The 22,548-nt window shown below is 43.5% G+C and overlaps 2 protein-coding genes across 2 annotated transcripts in view; one reads left to right on the top strand and one right to left on the bottom strand.

Moving 5' to 3' along the window:
* Nucleotides 1–22,548, top strand: part of BNIP2 (BCL2 interacting protein 2) — a 1,133,240-nt gene that overhangs the window by 770,227 nt on the left and 340,465 nt on the right. The window lies entirely within an intron of this gene.
* FOXB1 (forkhead box B1) lies at nucleotides 18,031–20,578 on the bottom strand. The gene has a single exon (XM_050797282.1). The coding sequence runs from the start codon at nucleotides 20,494–20,496 to the stop codon at nucleotides 19,519–19,521; it is 978 nt and encodes a 325-aa protein (XP_050653239.1). The 5' UTR covers nucleotides 20,497–20,578; the 3' UTR covers nucleotides 18,031–19,518.

The raw sequence follows: 22,548 nt of genomic DNA, 5'->3' as shown, positions 1-22,548 counted from the left end.
ACTGAGCTGACACCACCCCACCCCAAGCATTTGAGTCTTTTGCAGTTTAGCATCTAAGCTGGCCCAGCCATGACAGCTGGAAACTGGCATCCCCTAAACTCCCATACATCCAAGGGGTTATTGGCAAAGTGGAACTAATAAAAACTCTTTCAAGTGACAAAACTGAAGATTTCCTGGAAGTCAGCTTTCTGATGCAGAAGGCTGCATATTCTAGTAAATGGACACTCTAGTAAAAGTTTAAAAAGTAATAAAACTAGGAAAATTTCCCTCTGCCGCCAAGGCTGGAGTGCAGCGGTGCGATCTTGGCACACTGCAACCTCCACCTCCCGAGTTCAAGTGATTCTCCTGCCTCAGCCTCCTGAGTAGCTGGGACTACAGGCATGTGTCACTACAGCCAGCTAATTTTTTTGTATTTTTAGTAGAGATGGGGTTTCACTGTGTTGGTAAGGCTGATCTCAAACACCTGACCTCAAATGATCTGCCTGCCTTGACCTCCCAAAGCGCTGGGATTACAGGCATGAGCAACTGCACCCTACAAAACTGAGAAATTTTTTGCTTAAGAAAAAAAATACCTGTAAAGAGATCCCTAGATGCATTGGAGAAATAGAATTTGAGCTTATCTCAAAATCTGTAAAATATAGTGTGGTGAATTGAGTATTGAAGGGAGACACTACAACCTCAAGAGAAGAATCTTGTTGAACAGATTTGTTGTTATTAATTTATCATTAATTAATGACATCTAAGGATTATGTGAGGAAAGGGATACAAAGTACAAACTAAAGTCTTTCCCGTATTTGTGAAGTCACTACTGGAAATGACTAAAAGTGTCTAGGACACTAGTTATTCTGACGGATACAATTTACAGCTCATTGCTTTAAACTCCATGTTTCTGTGCATTGCTATCCCTCCTCAACCCTGTTCCCTCTCCCCATCCAGTGACTGGTTATTTTTCTGTTTTTTGTTTTTTGTTTTTTTTTCTTGGAGGAGTCTCACTCTGTCATCAAGGCTGGAGGGCAGTGGTGCAATCTCGGCTCACTACAACCTCTGTTTCCCAGGCTCAAGCGATTCTCCTGCCTCATCCTCCCGAGTAACTGGGATTATAGGCACCCACCACCATGCCCAGCTAATTTTTGGTATTTTTAGTAATGACAGGGTTTCACCATGTTGGCCTGGCTGGTTTTGAACTCCTGACCTCAGTGATTCGCCTGTGTCGGCCTCCCAAAGTGCTAGGATTACAGGCGTGAGGCACCACGCCCAGCTCCATGAGTTATTTGAAGGCACAGATTGAGTAGTTTCCAGAGCCGAGCATAACATATGAGCAGGATAAGTGTAGGTAATTTTGGTATAATAAAAAATAGAAAATGGTGCTACCAGTGTAGGTCTCTCTGCCTCCTTGAGTTTGGCTGTTCTTTCAAAAATACCCTGTTCCTCAGCATGGCCTATGGAGCCACAGGCTACTGTTACCTAAAAGAGGAGAAAAGCCAAAAAGGAGAGGAGGACAGAGGTGAAAGAGAAAAAGAAGCTAGACGAACTGAAGTGGATTTTGAGGATTGGCAGAAGCCCAAGATTGCAGCAGATTAAAGAAAACGATCTCTTTGAGCCTGCTTTTCTCCGGAGCAGTAGTGGATGAATAAAGCTTCCTGTGTTGTACGAAAATAATAATAATAATAATAATAATATTCGGGTTTTGTCCCTAGTTCCTGACACAGAGTTCCTAAACCACTTGGAATTTACTGTCTTTTGTATGCTAACAAGGTGACTCAGGGGACGGTGGGCGGGCTATACAGCTTCTGGAAGGCAGCTGATCACCAGAAAACGAAGTGATTACAAGGTTAGAACTTTCAGCCTCACCTCCTGACCTCTGGGGAAGGAAGAGGGGCTGGAGATCACATTCAGTCACCCATGACCAATGATTTACTCAATTTGCCTACTGTCTCCATTAAAACCCCTAAATAACATTGTTGGGTGGCTTTCAGTTTGGTGAACTCATGGATGCACTGTGAAGGTAGCATGTCCAAAGAAGGCATGGAAGCCCTGCACCCCCACCCCCCACCTCCAAATATGTTGCCCTGTGCATCCTTTCTATTTGACTATCCTGAGCTGTGTCCTTTTTAATAAACTGGGCAGTTGTTCTAGTGAATTACAGAATGGGGGCAAGGAGACTCTGAATTTGCAGTCAGCCAGTAACAAGTGTCGGTAACCTGAGGACCTCGTTTGTGGCTGGTGTCTGAAGTGGGGCAGTCTTGTGGGACTGATCCCTTGACATGTGGGTTCTACACTACCTCTGGGTAATATTAGAGTTGGTGTAGGAAAATGTAAGAATTGGTTGTGTCAGAGGCATTTGAACTGGAGCGACACCATCTTGAGTAGGGGCTGGGTAAAATAAGGCCGAGACCTACTGGGGCTGCATTCCAAGTAGGTTAGGCATTCTTAGTCACACTGGCAGGGCTGGTATCACAAGATACAGGTTCTAAAGACCCTGCTGATAAAACAGGATGTGGTGAAGAAGCTGGCCCAGACCCACCAAAGCCAAGATGACAATGAAAGTGACCTCTGGTGGTCCTCACTGCTCATTACATGCTAGTTATAATGCATTAGCATGCTAAAAGACACTCCCACCAGTGCCCTGACAGTTGCAAAAGTCATGGCAGCTTTGGGAAGTTACCCTATATGGTCTAAAAAGAGGAGGAGCCCTTATTTCTGGGAAATCCCTGCCCCTTTTCTGGAAAACTCGTGAATAATCCACCCCTTGCTGAGCATATAATCAAGAAATAAGCATAAAAATAACCAACCAGCCGGGCGCGGTGGCTCACGCCTGTAATCCCAGCACTTTGGAAGGCCGAGACGGGCGGATCACGAGGTCAGGAAATCGAGACCATCCTGGCTAACATGGTGAAACCCCGTCTCTACTAAAAAATACAAAAAACTAGCCGGGCGAGGTGGCGGGCGCCTGTAGTCCCAGCTACTCGGGAGGCTGAGGCAGGAGAATGGCGTGAACCCGGGAGGCGGAGCTTGCAGTGAGCTGAGATCCGGCCACTGCACTCCAGCCTGGGCGACAGAGCGAGACTGAGACTCCGTCTCAAAAAAAAAAAAAAAAAAAAAAAAAAAAAAAAAAAAAAACAACCAACTAGCAGTCCTCAGTGCTGCTCTGCCTATGGAGTAGCCATTCTTTGATTTCTTTACTTTCTTGATAAACTTGCTTTCGCTTTACTCTATGGAGTCATCCCAAATTCTTTCTTGTGAGGGATCCAAGAACCCTCTCTTGGGGTCTGGATCAGGACTCATATCCGGTAACAGTTGTGGTTGTTGTTTGGAAAAGACTAACATTTGGGGTCAGAACACACACACACACACACACACACACACACACACACACACACACACACACACACACACCATTTTATGAATGAATGAATAAATCAAAGAATCTTTGTTACTTGATGTGTTTTAGCCACATGTAAATGAAAATCCAATTCAAACTAGGAGAGTAAACGGCACTTACTGGTTCATGACACTTCAAATGTTCAAGGCAGAACTTGATATACATCAGGTAGCACCCTAGAGAGTGACTCAATAATGTCCCAAGCATTTTTTTTTTTCTCCATTTGTTTCTTTTTCTCTCCACTGTTGCTTCTGCAATGCCAGCTTCATCTTAGCAGTTTATCTGGGGTTCCTACGAGGGCAGCCAGCCACTCCCATCCACTCCTCACTCAATTCTATCAGGAAAGAACGACTGACTTTGAAGAATTTCTGGCACATTTTTTTTTTGTGGGGGGAAGGGGGGAACGGAGTCTCGCTGTCACCCAGGCTTCAGTGCTCACTGCAAGCTTCGCTTCCTGGGTTCACGCCATTCTCCTGCCTCAGCCTCCCGAGTAGCTGGGATGACAGGCGCCCGCCACCACGCCCGGCTAATTTTTTGTATTTTTTAGTAGAGACGGGGTTTCACCGTGTTAGCCAGGGTGGTCTCGATTTCCTGACCTCGTGATCCGCCCGCCTCAGCCTCCCAAAGTGCTGGGATTACAGGCGTGAGCCACTGCACCCGGCCCTGGCACATTTCTTATAATCACTCTGATAGGATCAACTAAGGACCACATATCTGTCTGACCAGTCATGGTGCCTGAGAATGGACCGCTTGTCTTAGTATAGGTTTCTTGGTAGAAGCAGCTTTCTTATTACTTCATGCACTCCCAAACTGAAACTGCAGGTTTTGGAAAGGTGAGAATGATGCTGGGAAGGCATCCAGCTAATCTTCATTCTACCTGAGATGTGCTTATTTGATCTAACAAGTAATGTGTTTCTTAAATTGATCCATTTGTTTGTATGCTAGCATATTATGACATATTTTAACCAACCAATCCCTAGCAAATGTTATATTCAGGAGAAGTCAGGTCTTATCATAAGATAACTATGAAGTGTTTTACATATTGGCTCAAACCAATGGCGTGTTTGATAGTACTTTGTAAACTACACAGTCTGTAAAAATATGAGATGGTCCCATGAGCAACTAGAGAAATATAAGGATATACTAAGAGTTGTGACTAGCTTTTGCTTTCTGATCCAACTTCTGTAACAGGCTATGAATAAATTTATTAATAGCTCCCACATTTACAATCAAATGGATTACTTGATAAAAATCTAGACTTCATCTTGGCTTTTTACCAGATTTGTAGCTCAGTAACCATCCAATAAATATTGGTCGGCCTGTCACAGACCAATTCATACTCCATGTTTCTAGCTCAGATGTTGGCAAGCTTTTTCACTAAAGAGTCAGATAATAAATATTTTAGGCTTTGCAAGTCATGTGGTCTCTGGCACAACTTAACTCTGCTTTAGTAGCCCAAAACAGCCACAGAAAATAAGTAAATTAACGAATATGCCTATATTCTAATAAAACTTTAGTTATGGTCACTGAAGGTTGAATATCATATAATTTTCATGTGTCAATAAGTCATGTATTATTCCTTTGACTTATTTCAAGCATTTAGAAATGTAAAAACTAGACCTGGTACAGTGGCTCACGCCTGTAATCCCAGTATTTTGGGAGGCCAAGGCAGGCAGATCACGAGGTCAGGAGACCGAGACCAGCCTGGCCAACGTGGTGAAACTCTGTCTCTACTAAAGATACAAAAAATTAGCTGGGTGTGGTGGCATATGCCTGTAATCTCAGCTACTCAGGAGGCTGGGGCAGGAGAATCACTTGAACCTAGGAGGCAGGGGTTGCAGTGAGCCGAGGTAGCGTCATTACACTCCAGCCTGGGCGACAGGGCGAGACTTTATCTCAAAATAAAATAAAATAAAAATCATTCTTAGTACACAGGCTGTACAGCAAGCTGAATTTGGCTCATGGGCTGAAATTTGTCAACTCCTGTTTTTGCTCAATGCCACAAACCCATAAAGTTTATGGAGAGGGGATGAAAATGGTATTATCTGAACCAATAATTTGTGCATTCACAAAGAAAAAATCTCACTCTACTTTGCATGTAGGTTCTATAAGTTCATTCATTATTTTTTGTCCCTTTCACTCTACTTTTGAAATCAATGGATGGTCCAAAATTTCTAGAATTCACACTTTTACCTTAAAAGGTAAAAAGATTTAAAGTTTTTGAGAAAACATGAGAGTGATTTCAGGTTACAGCTGGACACCTACCAGATTGGGCTACATCTTTGTTGGAGTTGGTGCAAGCTCAGCAGGTCCTCACCCAAACTCAACATTTTATCCCAAAGCCACTTGCTCCCCACCGTTGCTATTTTCCATCCACGGTACCTCATTTCTAGTTAAAATTGAAAATTTTCTAGTTGAAAATTCGTGTTACTGTATAGTGAGCATTCCAAAGGAATCCTGCTCAGCCTCAGGACTTCTGTGTAGTGGACCTGCCTCCCTAGGTCCCAGGGATGGAACTTGACCCATATGTGGCCAATCAGAGAACTTTTTCTCTTTAGCTACAGTGATGATCCAGAGAGAAAGAATCAGACTCCTCCATGGGACTTTTGCTAGAACTATCAGGTTGAGTTGAGTTTCTGTTACTTGCAACCCAAGTAGTGCTGACTAAATGAATTGCCATTCAATTATTTTAATCCTTACCTCTCCTGCCCAGTATCTTTTCCCCGACTCTCTAGTCAGTTACCATGTCCTCTGATTTGTGGGATATGTCTTCCAAATTCATCCATTTCCTTCAATTCTTAATTACTTCACCATTACCTCCTTCTATTTGTCACATTAGCCTCAATGGTATCCTATTCAATAGATACTTTTTGAAGGACATGCTGCTGTATGTTACAATGGCAGTGGACTAAACTGGCAAGAGCACTGGATTGATTTAGAGTCAGGTAGAATCTGGGTTTGAATCTCAGTCAGCCCCTCATCAGGAAATGTATTGGCTCCTTTAGGTATTAGTTTCCCCGTGTGTGTCATAGGAGTAGCTTTTAGGGTTGATATGAGGATTAAAAAAGAATGACATATGAATCAGACCATATACATACACAGTGGGCATCTAAGAAATTAGAGTTCTTAGTACTGGATGAAAGGAACTGTGAAAGCCCCAACTCTCATCCTTGAAGAACATTCAGGTGTCTTTCTCATGGGGCTTTCACCTCTCCATCCATCTTCTCATTACTTCTTATCTTCCTGCTATGTGAGGCCATTTCTGTATGCAGCCTCATTGCTCATAAATCTCCTAAGGCCTACACTGGCTCCACAGACTCTTCACTCTGGCCTCCAGAACGTCCTTCTGCTCTCTTGACCTGAAATTATCCCTATAAACATTATAAAAATTAATCAGGGAAGAAGGGGGGAGAAATGAAAATACACCATGCTTGTAGCACGTTCAACATTAATCATTAGGTCAGCTTACACTCTGACTTGCTTCCTTATAATTCTTTGCCTGCTGCCCTAAAATCACATAGACCCTAGATTATAGTTCCCCTTAACTGCTCTACAGATGACAACTTGAGCATTGTGAAATGTTAAGTTTTCCATTTGAGATATTCTTTCAGATCCTGCATGCCAATGAAACTACTGATGTCAGCTGGTCTGAAGCACCCCAAGAGAAGATGACTCACCAAAGAATGTGGTTTCTACATCCTGACAATTTTATCACTTACCCTGTCCAATCAACAACCCAATTTTCCAGCCCCTTGTACTCCATGAGCCCCTTAAAAACTCAGCCCAGAGCTCCTTGGGGAGATGGATTTGAGTGTCTCCTCTTACCCCTCTTATCACCTTGCTTGGCCACCCTGAAATTATTAAATTCCTTCTCTGCTACAACCCTTGCTGTCTCTGCGTATTAGCCTGTTGCTACACAGCAGGCATATGAATCTGTTGGTACTGTAACACACTCAATCTGACCTCCCTCTGTCTCAACCATCAGGTCTCTTTCCACCAAGTGGGAAAAGTCACTATCTGCCAGATATGCCACCCAAAGTCCTTATGCTAGTAAACTTGAATTTGAAATATTAGTCTTCACCCAGTCCTAAACCCCAAATCCTCTCAAGGCCTTCTGTTCCTCCTGTTTCTCTTCTTCCTTCTCAGAATTTTCAAAGAACCGATTCTTTTATTGAGGCATACTCTCCATGTGTGTCTTCTTTACTAGATGGTAAGTTCCTGGAAATCAGGATTTGTTGGGTATGTATTCGTAACTATGTCCCTGTTGCCAATTTCTAGCACAGTAGAGCATCCGTGTCCATTGTTCAGTATGCATCAGTTGAGTAGACTTTTATGGTGCTGAAGGATTAAGTGATCCAGGCTCATAAACACTCTATTAGTCAAGATTCAGTTGGGAAAACAGAACTAACACTAGAGATTTTATTTTTAAATTTATTTACTTATATTTTTAAGAGGCAGGGTCTCTTTGTTGCCCAAGCTAGAGTGCAGCGGAATGATCATAGCTCACTGCAGCCTCAAAGTCCTGGACTTCAAGTGATTCTCCCACCTCAGCCTCCCTAGTAGCTGGGAATACTGGCATGCACTGCTGTGACCAGATATTTTTATATTTGTAGGCCGGCCACGGTGGCTCATGCCTATAATCCCAGCACTTTGAGAGGCCAAGGCAGATGGAACACCTGAGGTCAGGAGTTCGAGATCAGCCTAGTCAACATGGTGAAACCTTGTCTCTACTAAAAATACAAAAATTAGTCGGGCCTCATGGTGGGCACCTGTAATCCCAGCTCCTTGGGAGGCTGAGGCAGGAGAATTGCTTGAGCCTGGGAGGCAGAGGTTGCAATGAGCTGAGATTGCACCATTGCACTCCAGCCTGGGTGACAACAGGAAAACGCCTCCTAAAAAATTTTAAAAAAACAAAAATTCAGAACAGAATAGGGAGAGAGGGACAACAAGAACCCCAGTCTTTGCAACTGTATACATCTTTAAAAATGGCATGAGGGCTGTAATGACTCCAAAGGCTAAGCTTGGCCACTGGAGTAATAGCTCCAGGACTTCCTGTAGTGAGCGATCATGTGCAGTACCAGGTATAAACCCTTATTTGGCAAGTTCAACCACCAAACCCGCATGAGACAAACAAGAAGCCCGGGTGAACCTCGCTAGCCTTATCCAGCCGAAACACATTTACCAAAGCACAGCTCTATTAGGGAAAGGTTGACAAACTTCCCAGACACACAGCAAACTGGCAGCCCATAACTCAAGTTGGGAGCATAAACTGTTTCTCAGGAGTCACTCAGAACTGAGACCAATGGTCAAAATGGAGGCTAGAGTTGGGACAGTCAACACAAAGACATACAACCTTCTTAAAATGCATGCTTACAAAAACAAATAAATGCCAGCCTTTTGAGAGTTGCATTGAAAAAGCTATGGGAGTGCCCAAGCATACTTTAGAAAGCATACTTTAGAAAGCTGAGCATTAAGAGAAAACACCAAATGCTGATTTCCTCAATATTTGGTTCCATCGACAACAGATGAAATTATATTTACTGAGTTAGAAAGTTACATCATTTCTTCCTTCTTTCCATTTTTCTTCTTTTTAAAATCAAAAGTGCAAAAATGGGCCAGGCGCGGTGGCTCACGCCTGTAATCCCAGCACTTTGAGAGGCCAAGGCGGGTGGATCACAAGGTCCAGAGTTCGAAACCAGCCTGACCAACATGGTGAAACCCTGTCTCCACTAAAAATACAAAAATTAGCCACGCGTGGTGTTGCACGCCTGTAATCCCAGCTACTCAGGAGGCTGAGGCAGGAGAATCGCTTGAACCCAGGAAGCAGAGGTTGCAGTGAGCCGAGATCAGGCCACTGCACTCCAGCCTGGGTGACAGAGTGAGACCCCATCTAAAAAGAAAAAAAAAAAGTGCAAAAATCGTACTTTTTCCTGCTTCTGATGTGTTTTATGATCTGATAGAGGCTGTCAGGGAAGAAAAAGGCACTCAGATTGGTAATTTTCTTCTAAATATAAGAATGCATTCCTGCTTAGATTTCATGTGGCTGCCCTCAATTCTGGAAGATTTAAGTTAATCATGATGTATGGATCCAGGTTGGTTGGCTATATGCGGAGGTCCATTTTCAAGGATGCGATGGAGATATTTCAGTGTGACTTTTTTGGTACATGATCTGACCGAGATCAAATATCAACAATTGCTGTAAGCTAGAATACAGGACTATGTTTGGTTATATAGAAGGTTTTCTTTCCCCCAAATAAGTTAAATAGAAGACAGTTTAGGAAGAAAATGCAGTTTAGTGTCAGTGTCTTTATATTAAACCAACTTTTATTGAGTATCCATAGGTGTAGATAATACTTATTAGCTGGGTAACCTTGGGCAAGTTAGTTAAATGCTCTGTGCCTCAATATTCCCATCTGTACAATGGGCATAATAAAAAAGTACCTATTTCATAAAGCTGTTATTGGGATAAAATGAGTAAATTTTTTTAAAAGAACTTACAGTGGAAATGATCAGCTCAGAAGATGGTGGCTCATTGTTTGAAGACTATGGAAAAGTAGTTTGTGAAAATATTACTTTGGTTTTATGATTTTTTCTCCCAACAAAAAACATTGATCCCAATTCAGGAGAATGATTTCAATCTCAGTGACTAGTTATAGCATGAGGTGCGGACCTCATGCTTATCCTTCTTTATTCTCTTCTGTCTGTTCCAACTGACAAGCACTGATGGGTGCCAGTGTCATGCCTCACGCACTGTGTAGCCACCTTATCATTATTATTATTATTGTTATTTTTCGAGATGAAGTCTTTCTCTGTCATCCAGGCTGAGTGCAGTGGCGCAATCTCAGCTCACTGCAACCTCCACCTCCTGGGTTCAAGTAATTCTCCTGCTTCACCTTCCCCAGTAGCTGGGATTACAGGCACTGCAACCTCCACCTCCTGGGTTCAAGTGATTCTCCTGCTTCACCCTCCCCAGTAGCTGGGATTACAGGCACGCACCACCACACCTGGCTAATTTTTGTACTCTTAGTAGAGACGGTGTTTCATCATGTTGGCCAGGCTGGTCTCGAACTCTTGACCACATGATCTGCCCACCTTGGCCTCCCAAAGTGCTGGGATTACAGGCGTGAGCCACCGTGCCCGGCCAAAGTCATCTTATTAAAAACAAATAAGGTCTCAAGAACCTGGAATGGGGAAGTCTGACACAAAAGTGTCAGATAAGAAAGGTCAAAACAAAATGCTACAACAAGGAGATGAAGCCTGAAGTTCAGATTCCTTGCCTGCTTTGCCATCCCCTTCCTCTCAATCTCCCATCTTGGGAATTAGTCATTTCAAAGCAGTCAAAGAAACAAATTGGTCAATATCTGTTGTGGGCCTGAACCCTTTGGACTCAAGGCAGTCTGTCTGGAAGACTGTTTGTAATTTGGGGAAGGATATGAGAAACTTAAGAAATGATTCAAATTCAAGGTGGATCTCTTTCTCTTGAGATCCGGTGTTAAGCAATGACCATTCCCTCTAGTCGCTCAAACTGCCCAGTACACCCACTTCAAAAGGGTATGGTGTGCCATGCATCATGAGCTGCCTTGAAATCATGCTCACTCACATGATCAGATAAAGACTTCATTTTGTCAATTTGAATACCTGCAAATTTTTTTTTTTTTTTTTTTTTTTTTTTTTTTTTTTTTTTTTTTTTTGTTGAGACGGAGTTTCGCTCTTTTTGCCCAGGCTGGAGTGCAATGGCGCGATCTCGGCTCACTGCAACCTCCGCCTCCTGGGTTCAAGCGATTCTCCTGCCTCAGCTTCCTGAGTAGCTGGGATTACAGGCATGCGCCACCATGCCTGGCTAATTTTGTATTTTTAGTAGAGACGGGGTTTCTCCATGTTGATCAGGCTGGTCTTGAACTCCCGACCTCAGGTGATCCACCCGCCTCAGCCTCCCAAAGTGCTGGGATTACAGGTGTGAGCCACCGCGCCCGGCCTCCTGCATAATTTTTTATTGTTAGTTGCATTTGTCTGGCATCTGTGGTAGGACTGTAGTTTTCTTCTTTATTTTTAGAACCTGATTCTGGTATTGTTAAGTCATTGGGCTGCAGATAAGATAATGTATCAGAGGGATTCACAAGTAAGTAAAATAAAGATATTTGTTTACCTGGAATCTCTCAGGACCTTTCTAACACTAACATTCAGTGCTTTCATGATTCTAAGTCAAGCCGATATTGCTCTGGGTTCCTGGGTGCAGGGTAAATAGCAATGGAAATACAAGAGCAAAAGCTGAAATCTTAAGTTAAATTACATTATTGAATTTGCAGGAAGCTGCTAAGGAATTCAGTATGCCAAAAGCTAATTTATTTTATATAATTGGAACTAGCATTTGGTTAGGCATAAAATATGTTCACTGCAACATTCTTTGTATTAGCAAAAATAAACAAACAAAACCTAAAAGCATTCTAAATGCCCAAACAGAAGGAATTCACTTAGTGGCATACTATACAACCTTTAAAATCAATGGTTATTCAAAGTATATAGTTAGATGGGAAAATGTCTATGATATGCTGGAGAAAAGCAGGATATAAAAATGTATTATACAGAAATAACTATGGAAAATATTGAAAGAAGAAATGAATGATTTAAAATATGCATATGCAAAATATATAAAATATTCCTATAACAAAGTATTTTTACAGTACCAACTAAATTTCTAAATGAAATAGAATAGAACCTATTACATGTTTAGAAATCAATATAAACCTCTCTCTAAACTGCACCATTTCTCATTGCAGTGAAATTCCAAGTAATTATTTTACATGATTTATTCAGCACCTGTCATTTTAAGAATTGGATAATGTTTGGCTACACAGCAAAGAATAATTAGCACTATAATTAATCAAATTGCTGTTTATATTTCTATGTCAAAGTTAATCATTTTCATTTCCTTGTTTTATGTGAGGGGTTCTCTTTTACTGAAGCCAATAACATCCACAAGTAAACTTAAATGCATTTCACATGTTTTAATTTTACAAACTTAATATCACAGCAGAAACGTAATCTCAGTCAACACTCTTAATTACTGACACCTGGAGCAAAAGCATAGTGTTCTTACCTAAGCTAAACCAATAGGACTATTTTCAGAATGCTCAATCATTCAGTCATCAATTGTTCTGTGTTAGGCACAGGAACCACTGTGTTAAACATAATCTGGACTAATCTGATAGAAGATGTTATTCTTGCCTGTTCTCCCTCATTCTCCCCTGCCCTTCCCCTGTTTACCAACACACAAGAATGGAAACCCAACTTTTCATCTTCTAGGCAGTCATAGAAATACTTGGTTCAGTCTGAAGAATACATTGAATGTGGAGGGGTTTTCTCCAATATGAAATCAAGCAAAGAATCTTGAGACGAACCATTATTTCAGCCTTTTTTTTTTTTTGTAGCTCACCTGGCACCCAGAGTGGTGTGGAACTTGTCAATGATCACTTTATTGTTATACACAGACTTTCAGTCTATCAAACATATGTAAATAAATAAAATATGTGTTGATATTTCCAAGCAAGCCAGACCTTTGCAGCTCTGGTTTTACTGTAGCAGGTTTAGTAGGGAAGTTCAGATGCTCAGAGTTTTCCTGTTATGTGAAACCATTCTTGGCTGTAATGTCTCTCCAAGGAGCTGCTCTAATTAATGCAAAACACTCTAGATATTACTTAATAAATACTAAGCTTCTTCTAAGTGGCACAAAATTAAAATCCTTTGCTGTCTCTATATGCTATCACGTGCTGGAATTACCAATATGTTGTATTTCATGAAGAAGAGAGAAATCTGTAGCAAAAGCAGAGTTTGAAAACAATTATTTCTGCTAACCAACAACTCTTGCGGTACTGTATACTTAGTAAACCCAGTTAACAGGGAACGCTCATGGAGAGAAATTAACTGAGTAAATAAAAATATACAGGCTGCAAAGCATGAATTAGAATCACAATGTCTGCAAACAACAGATACTTAAAGAATGTGTTTTATCTCTGAGCTTAATCTGCTCTAATTAATGCTCCAAGAGTTTGTTCCTTCAAAAGACTGCAACTGATTTGACATCAGTTATTTGCAGACACAGGCAAAAGGAGGCTGCCTCCAAAGAACGCTTTGTCCAAATATTCTTGAAGATGTTCTAGAAGGACAATCTTCCAGGGAAGATTTTAGTTAGCCAACGACAATTTTTCATAGTTAATCTCTGATTAGTTTATTAGTTCCAGTGAGTTTGATAGCCTATGGCTATGTGCAACCAACTATGTTTTCAACATCTTTTTTTTTTTTTTAAATATATCTGGAGCTCTGAGCTACTTCCCCTTCAAAGTCCTATTCCCAGCTCCAGGCACAATCCCAAGAATTAAATGAAGAATAGCGTCGAATATGATCTTATAATTCTTAAAGCTAACTGAAAAATGTTAAAGGTACCTGGAAATAATACCAGACAAAATTTAAAAACACAATAGAAAACCCTCCAAATATATTCTCCTTTAGATCAGATCTCAATTTGATTTCAAGTTTGAGAAAAATTGGTTTATTCCTCTGCAATCACATCTTGAAAGCTGATAAGTCTACTTTAGTTTTTCTTACACTGTCTCTAGAAATACCTCTAATAGTCACTGTAACCTTTCTACAATGTTGGCCAATAAAAGTCTACAAAGTTTACCAAAACAAAAACATCAAGCATTGAAGGCAAAAGATAAAAGTTTCCGAAAATTGAGCAAGATTATCTCAATTACCCTGATACATGTTGCTTGTTTTCCCCACTCCGGGCATGAAAAATGAAAATGTAAGAGAATTCTGACTTGGAAATTCTAACCAAACAGTATCCTCTCTCCTGATTTTAACATAACCTGTTTAACTATCACAGTGCTCAGATAGGGTAGCTAGCAGAAAGTAGTGTGTGTGTGTGTGCGCGCGTGCGTGTGCAAGAGAGATAAGAGAAGACAAGAGACTAAGAGAGATAGAACAGGTGAGGTTGCAAGCTCAGCTATCTAGCCTGTTATGACACCAAAGACCAGATATATTAGTTGAAAGAAGAAAATTTGATGACCCGGATGTGATTCTGGTTTTTGAAAACAAGCGGTTTATGCGATCCAAGCCTAGCAAAGAGGTAGATTTAGAAATGTGTATGATATAATGATGTTTATATTGACATAGGTAAAGATTTGTCTACCTAGAACATAAAGTATATATAAAAAAGATATGTTTAAATTAAACTTATTATCTCAGACCTGACTGTTGATCACCAAGAGTTCCTTGAGAATCCCAAGTCCCACATTGCCTGCCCCCACTCACTTTCTTCCCCTCCCCCATTTTTTCAGAAGCCAGAGGATGCCTGCTGCATCTTGCACTGTAGTGCAAACAGATTCCCCCAAAGAGAGAGGAAGATAAAATGAATTTAAATTCCAAAGGGGTTCCAGTGCCGGTTTCCTAGTCCCCGAGTCAGCAATGTGTTTGTGAAAATTCAGCCTTTTTGTCTCCCAGTAAAAAGAAGCTAAATCTACATCGGTGGCCCAGTCTCGGATTGCTATTCTTTGCATTTTCTATTCGAGTGAATGAGAGTGAATGAAGTGGCCGGGACCCTTCATTTGATCTACTCAATTGCATAAAGTGACAGAATTCTAATATATTTGTTTAATGCTCTTCAATGGGCTTTCACCTTTTTTTGCTTGCAAATGAAGCATCCGTGGGCAAAGTTTCATCCCCCTTTAACACTGGGACATATTTCATAACTGAGGCCGTGGTTTGAAGTAATCTTGAGAGGAGTTTTAGACTCAAAAAGTGGAAAATAAAGAAACAGATGTGAAGTTATTGTAAATTCCTAGAGTGGGCTCTGGGGCTATTGTGCCTCCACGGCGGGCGGTCCAGGGGCTGTGCCTTTCATGCTGTAATTGAAACATATTAATTAGATAATTTGTTGTTAGTTTAAACGAAACAAATGCATCCCCTTTGAGGCTTCACAGCCGGTGGGTTGGGTGGTTTTTGTTTTGTTTTTGTTTGGGTGTCTCTGTGCATATGTGGCTTTTAGGAGAAAAAAATTAATTGACATTTATATTAAGAATTTAAGAATAGATCCTGATCCTTTCTGTTTCTTAGTTGAATACCTTTTACAAAGGGAATTTTCATTTGTAAAAGTATAAACCCACTCCTCACCCCTACACTCTGCAATCCCCCAGTGCCCCTAGTCTTGCATAAACGAATGTAAATCTTACCGTCTGCAGCACCGGCTTGGACTCTTCCTCCCTCCTACTTCCCACCTCATCCTTCTTGAGCACCTGGCCATATTTATGCTTGCAAGACCCTCAATGTTCTCATCTCTTTAAAGGAATTAAACTCACTGCTATAGTATTTAGGCCATTTTGATGATCATTTACTAGTGCTACTCCTCACTCAGGTTTTTCAAAACTCCCAAATCAGATAATAGAAACAGTGAGAATTTCTGTAGCTTCTCTCTTGAGAAAGTGCATGAAATTCGTTCATTGTGTCAGCGCTTCCTCAAATCACAGAGAATCCTGTTTAAAAACTCAGTCAAATGCAGAATCATGTAAAAAACCAAAAGTAACAGAATAGCCAAGTTTCCAAATACAAAATCCGAAACTAAGAAATCAATACTGCTTGAATTTACAAAATAGAAAATATTATCACTTATCTCAGTTCTCAGGACAAACCCCACACAGACACCTTCCCACTCCATGGCGTTGTCTCTTCCAGTTTTATTTTAAAGCTGTGTGTATTGACTTTGGACTTGAGCCAGGTGAAAAGATTTAACATGACAAAGAGAGCCATTGAAGGTATCATAGTTATAAACTTCCTTATTTGTGGGGCACTTCAGCTAAACAGGGCATAAGTCTCAAAGCTGGGGGGGTGAGGCAGGGATGGAGTGGCGTGGAGGCATGTGTGTTTGGACTGCCTTTGGATTTCTGATCAAGGTCAAAATATCATCAATGGATTTTTTTTTTTACTTTACTCATTCAACTTTGTCAGAGAAAAGATGCCTGCATTTGTGAAAGGAGGGCTCACAATGCCCAAGTTATTTCATTCTTTGCAATACACCATGACGAACTTACCAGCTGAAAAGAGCATTTTCAAATACTGAGTTGAAATCTCTCCTTTGCTAAAAATCAGAAATAGATCTGTATCTTATTTACCTCTAGGTATTAAGTGTGTGTATGTACACATCACTTATCTCTGAATTCTAGTGCCTGTTATAAGAGGAACATTTATCTAAGCTGAAGATTTATAAACTGTTTGAGGCCCATGTTAGGCCTTTATACTTCCTTCATCCCCAGCTTGAATTCAGTGTTACCAAATTCGATGAGATTAGCGTATTCCAGAGATGGCCTTAATTTTCTTTTGCAGGCAACTGAAAACATATTTAATTTTTTTTTTTAAAGTATATGATTTCTTGTTGAGAACAAAGTTTTTAAGAGTTTCCTAGCCTGGGGTGGTTAAGTTTTCCAGGCTTTCTTTAGCTGATCTTGTTGATATAATTGTGAATTGGGCTTGATGAATGAGTTTAGTTGTCCCCTGTTTGACGAGCTTTAGTAGCTTCATGCATTTTAATCAGTCCAATGATTCATTTATTTTCCACCTTTTTTTTTTGGCTGTGTGTGGGATCCTTCTTTTTAAAAAATGGTTGGAACAGGATTAATTACCTTTTGCATTAATCCTAAGTTGTTTCTCAGGTAGTCCTCTAAATATATAATGGTTGCAGGTGCTAAGGATCCTCCTATGAAGTACAGTGATTGTGGTTTCTATGTGGGTTTCTCTGTGTTGCACAAGGGTCTGTTGTTTAATCATTTTACACAGTAAAGTGTTAATCACCATTTAAGTTTCTCTTTGCCTTGTAAGTTCATTAGGTGAATACACATCTCATTCCAGAAATATTGTGACCCTTTCAATAAAGTGTCATTTAGCCTTGAGCCATAAATTCTTGGCAAATGTTAATTCTCTGCAAAAATATGAAGAAAAGCAAATGCTTCAAGTCAGGCGTTTGAAGTAAATTCATTCATGTCTTTAAAATAAGTGCATCAAGCATTATTTTCTCAGAGGAAGGAGTGAAAGAAATCTGTTCAGTTCAAAGTGAACAGGTATCTTGACATGAAGGTGAACCTTTAGGTAATTTCTATTTAAAAAATTTTAACAACTGCAATAATTTAAAGGAGCAAGGAACTGAATACTCACACTAAATAAGATGCATCAGAATATAAGCATTGAGTAAGCAAGTCTGTTTTTACTTTTTAAGTCTCCATATTTTCTACCTGATTTCTACATAAGCGTTATAAGTGCTATATTTCATAAAATGTATATTTTACTATAGACAAAATACATATAAAGTACTTATTGTTTCAAAAACAGGTTTTCTTTCAACACTGCACCTGTGCACCTGATCTGTAATAGAAATAGTCTGTTTCCTTTTTCCCTATACACAAATACCTTCAAAATTCTGTCTGAGTAATTTCTCCCACAATCTGCAAGTGCATAAAAGGTTTGGCTGTTTTCACAATATGATATGAAAAAGGCAAATTACTCGGTGTATTGCAGAAAGCATGCTTAGGGGAGCATTACATCCATCTTTTGCAAAATTATTATTTGTAGCAACTCTTCAAAAACACACAAAACTAAAATTTGAATTTACATATTTTAATGAGAAAATATTATTTGGACTAGGTCATAATTTAATGTAGATGCCCCCCCCTTTTTTTTAATCCTTTGTTTTAAAACAGGCATGCTGGGAACAAGAACATCAATATTTAAAATGCCATGCTAATTCTGTACAGGGAGGGAAAAATGATAGGTAAAAATTTTACAGCTCTGATGACACTACAACTTTTTTTTTTTTAACTTAAGCAGGTCACACCAGAACAACAGTTCGTTTTCCAGCCAATTATCTAAGAGTCTAAAGGAATACGACAAACAAAAGTGCATTTTACACAGTGTATAATCATTCCTATTCACAAGTATTTACATCTCTTTGCAGCCCTTTAGCTTCTTGGAAAAGTTCTGGTAGCAAACAGAAAGACTTGTCCGTGGGAGAGCTATCCGGTGACATCCCTTCATGTTATCAGTCAGCTTATCTAAGTTCTTCCCGGGTTGCCCTTGATGCTTTCTTGGTTTGGGCTTATTTCATTTTCTTTCTTTCTTTTTTTCCAACAATAAAATAAATAGCTAAAAAGGTCTCTAAGTAATCGGAAAGTTAACATCCCAATTAACTTTCCCATCCCCACTTCCCTCCCCTAAACCTGGCCAGAAATGAAGAGTAAACATTCACATTACAACAGGTACTTATAATGTGGGCTTTGCCCATTCGTCCGCCTAGCAAGGCAGATTCAAGGTCATTGTTTACATATTACTGGGCGCTTTGTAAACAATACAAGGTTACTTTTAGTTTTGTTTTGCTGTGTGAGGACAAGCGTCGCCTTCTCAGCTTGGCAGCCTCTTTCCTAACTCCCAGCGCCTGGAGCCTCTGGAAGGAAACAAAACCCCAAACAACAACAACAAAATCTCCGCAGAAGCCCAGGAGGCAGGGCCGCAACCCCGGGAAGTTGTGGTCTGCCCAGCCCCTGCCGGATGGGCGGAGGCGAGTGGGGTAGGAAGATTAGTGGCTCCTTTTTGCTGCAGATTTCCAAGACGTAAAGAGATCCGGCCCTCCCCTGCGCGGTTGCAGCCCTCGCGGGGAGGGGGTGTGGGGGGGATCTGTTCCTGGAAACATCTGAGGCAGTTTCTCTAGTCTCGAAACTGCGCAGAGTTCGGGGCTCCGCCGATCTGGGCGGAGGGAAGACGCGCTTTTCTCGGCGAAGAGAGGGTGACAGGATTTCCCCCGCCAGTCAAATGGGAGGGGGTTTCGGGGCCTCAGGGAGGGGATGGCTCGGCTCAGGTGGCCCCGGCCTTCCCTGACGTGGGGACTAGGACAACTCCTACGCGCCTCCCGGCCCATCTGCAAGTTTGTGTTTTGTCTCCTGGGTCCAAAACAAAGTTCTCTTGGGGCAAGACGGGTTGGCCGAAGGCGAAAGGGATAAGTTAGGGTGGCGGTTCCAGGTTGCGGCGGGCAGGGCTGGGAGCCAGGGAAGGCGAGTGAGGTGGTGGGGAGGAGAACGAGAGGGGGCGTCGGCTCCTGCGGGTCAGTGCACAGCCACCGAGTGCAAGGCGGAGGCCGGGCTGGTGAGCGTTTCGCTGGGGGTGGCGGGGCTGCTTTGGCTGGTGGCTGTTTGTGAGGACGTTGGGCTGAGCGAGGGCGGCGAGTTCGAGAGCAAGGTGGGGATGGGCGCTGGCAGCGCAGGGAGCGCGGGCACGGCGGCCGGCGTGGGCTTAATGGGCACAGGGATGGCGGGCAGCGTCTGGCCCGCCGCGTGGCACAGCGGCTTCAACGGCACGCCGTAGGCGCTGTAGTCGCCACTCGCCATGGAGATGGGGGTGGCCGAGTCGATCATGCCGGCGGAGCCATACACGTGTGGCCAGCCGGTGCCCAGAGAGCTGCCCATGGTAGTCAACTGGTTGGGGAGCGGGTAGGCAGCGGGCACCGGCTGCATGGCGGAGAAGGCCAGTCCCCCAGGCATCTTGTATTCCCGCGCGATGATGTTCTCGATGGCGAAGGGGTGCTTGAAGCCCGAGGGCTGCGCCACGCCGCCCAAGTTGTAGGCGGCAGCGGGCATCTGTGGCAGGTGCGTGCCCGAGGCCGCCAGCGCGCTGAGCCGCAGCTTGGCCTGCTGCTGCAGGTACTGCGCCGCGTCGGCTGGCTTGCTGGGCGCCAGGTGGTCGGACTTAAGCACCTTGAAGCGCTTGCGGCGCCTCAGGAAGCTGCCGTTCTCGAACATGTCCCCGCAGCTGGGGTGCAGCGCCCAGAAGCTGCCCTTGCCTGGCTGGTCTGGCCGCCGCGGGATCTTGATGAAGCAGTCGTTGAAGGAGAGGTTGTGGCGCAGGCTGTTCTGCCAGCGCTGCGTGTTCTCCCTGTAGTAGGGGAAGCGGTCCATGATGAACTTGTAGATCTCGCTCAGCGGCAGCATCTTCTCGGGAGAGCTCTGGATGGCCATAGCGGTCAGCGAGATGTACGAGTAGGGCGGCTTCTGGTCGCTGTACGTGTTACGGCCGGGCCGAGGCATCTTCTTCCTCGCCCTCTTCTTGCTCTGGATCCGCGCGGGCCGGCGGACTACTCGGATCTGGGAAGGGGGAGGTAATAAGAGGAGGTAGCATGGGTGCACAGAGACACCAGCGGGGTCAGCCAGGCCGAGTAACAGACTTCGGGGGTCGGGGGTGGGGGCTGCGGCGCTCGATCAGCCGGCGCCCGCGCTCTTGAGCCAGCAACTTTGCGGGCTTAGTGGGACCCAGCCAGGGGGCGCAGGAGGGGAAGCGGCCGAACGGCGCTAGGATAGCCGGGAAGTCAGTCCGGCCTGGGGCAAGAACCGGGTGCAGGGACGGAACAGAGAGCTGCTCACCTTAAAGTTGCTTCAAGTTGCGCGTCCGCATCCGGGAGGGCGCGCTCTCCGCGCGCAGCGTCCGTGTCCGGTTGGACTCGGCGCGAACCTGGGCTCTTGAGCTCAGCCCCGCAGCGTCCCGCGCCGCCCGGTCCGCGACGCTCCTGGAGCGTCCTGCGGGCGGCCGAGCTCAGCTGAGGACTCCCGGCGCGGATGGTGGCAGCGAAGGTCTTAGGGCTCCGGAGGGCGCTACTGTGGGCTCCGTGTCTCGGCTGAGCTAGGTGGCTGCCTCCATGCCCTCCCTCGAACCATCTGATAGTTTTAAGCGGTGACAGGAGCAGAAAAGACCCCTGTAGCGGCGCTTCATTAATGTGCCACTTCTTAGCTATCATATGACAATCGCCTTGGGAGGAGGAGGAAGAGGAGGGGGAGCGGGGGCTGCAGAGGGAGGGGACTGAGCGAGAAGGGAGAGCCCGGCCAGCTCTGGTTTCTTTCACACCTATTTACATGGACACCTTGGCCAATAGGAATTACTTCCAGCTCAAGACTGGGCGAGGGGCAAGAGCCTCGCCACTGGCAGCAAGCAGGACGCGCCGGCCGGTGTGCGCCGTGTGAAGGTATGAGGAGGCGGCCGCCGCGGAGCAGGGAGCCAGGCGACCACTCACATTCACAGATGGAGCAGCCGCGCAGATGATGTTTGACATGGAAATTGCTTGGCTGGGGTATTCTGTTTCCTCTGCGTTGTATCCGGTTTGTATCTGTTAGGTAACTTTAGGCACGGCTTTCCCCTGAAACCGACCCTTTTCCTGCGCTTAGCACTACCCGGGGTTGTTTGCATGGGTTGTAATAATGAAAACACACCCTTGCCCCCTAGTACCCCAGGAGTTAGGTCGAAGGAGTTGACTTGACCTTCCTATGAAGCTGCTTCAGCTCTGTTTAGTTAGGTGTGTAGCTTTGAAAAAGCGATGGAATTTACAAAATACTTTCAAAATGTGATTGGACATCCCCATGTAAGAGCCCATTTTGGATGTAACTGTATCGATCAAATTTTTAAAAATTAAAATAGTGTATGTGGGCGAAAAGTCCAGGTATTTGCTTTGAAAGTCCTCCGGGAATTTGGTTGGACACAGGACGGAGGCTCAGGGGCTGTTGGGGCAAATGTTGTGCGTACCTGGGGAGGGCCTGAGTTTGATACAGTTTATCACCAGGTAAGCCTCAGGGGCTCTCGCTTTTCCCAGGTGGTTTGAAACTTTAGAACTCAGGCATATCCTGGAAGTTTTCATTTTACAGCCGGAACTCCCCTCCCCAACCCTCCCACCCCTCTCACTCCCCAACCCCCGCTTTTTTTTGTATGGAGAACTTACTTAGGATTTAGAGTGTAGCAAAAGCTGCCTGCGATCCCACTAAAACAGCAGTATCTTCTACAACTTGGAGAAAGAACCATAGATTTTTCCTTTTTGGGAAGGGGGCAATGTGCCTCGGGTCACTCCGCCTGGTGCGAGCAGCAGGCTCCCTTCGGCTCAGATTCGCCTTGGGAGGGTTAAATGAATCATTATTATTGTCATTATCCTCATCGTCGTCGCTGCCGTCGTCATCATCATCATCATCAAATTACTATGAAGTAAATAGTGAGTCGACCCCGCCTGCATGCACGCACTCTATGAGTACACACCAGGAGTTCCCACCGGTTTCTGCACGTTCTCCGACCTTTAAGGTTTTTTAAAGACATTCATTTTACTG

This window comes from Macaca thibetana, chromosome 7 (genome assembly GCF_024542745.1).
Source record: "Macaca thibetana thibetana isolate TM-01 chromosome 7, ASM2454274v1, whole genome shotgun sequence".
NCBI lineage: Eukaryota > Metazoa > Chordata > Mammalia > Primates > Cercopithecidae > Macaca > Macaca thibetana.
This window is presented reverse-complemented; position numbering and strand designations above follow the sequence as displayed.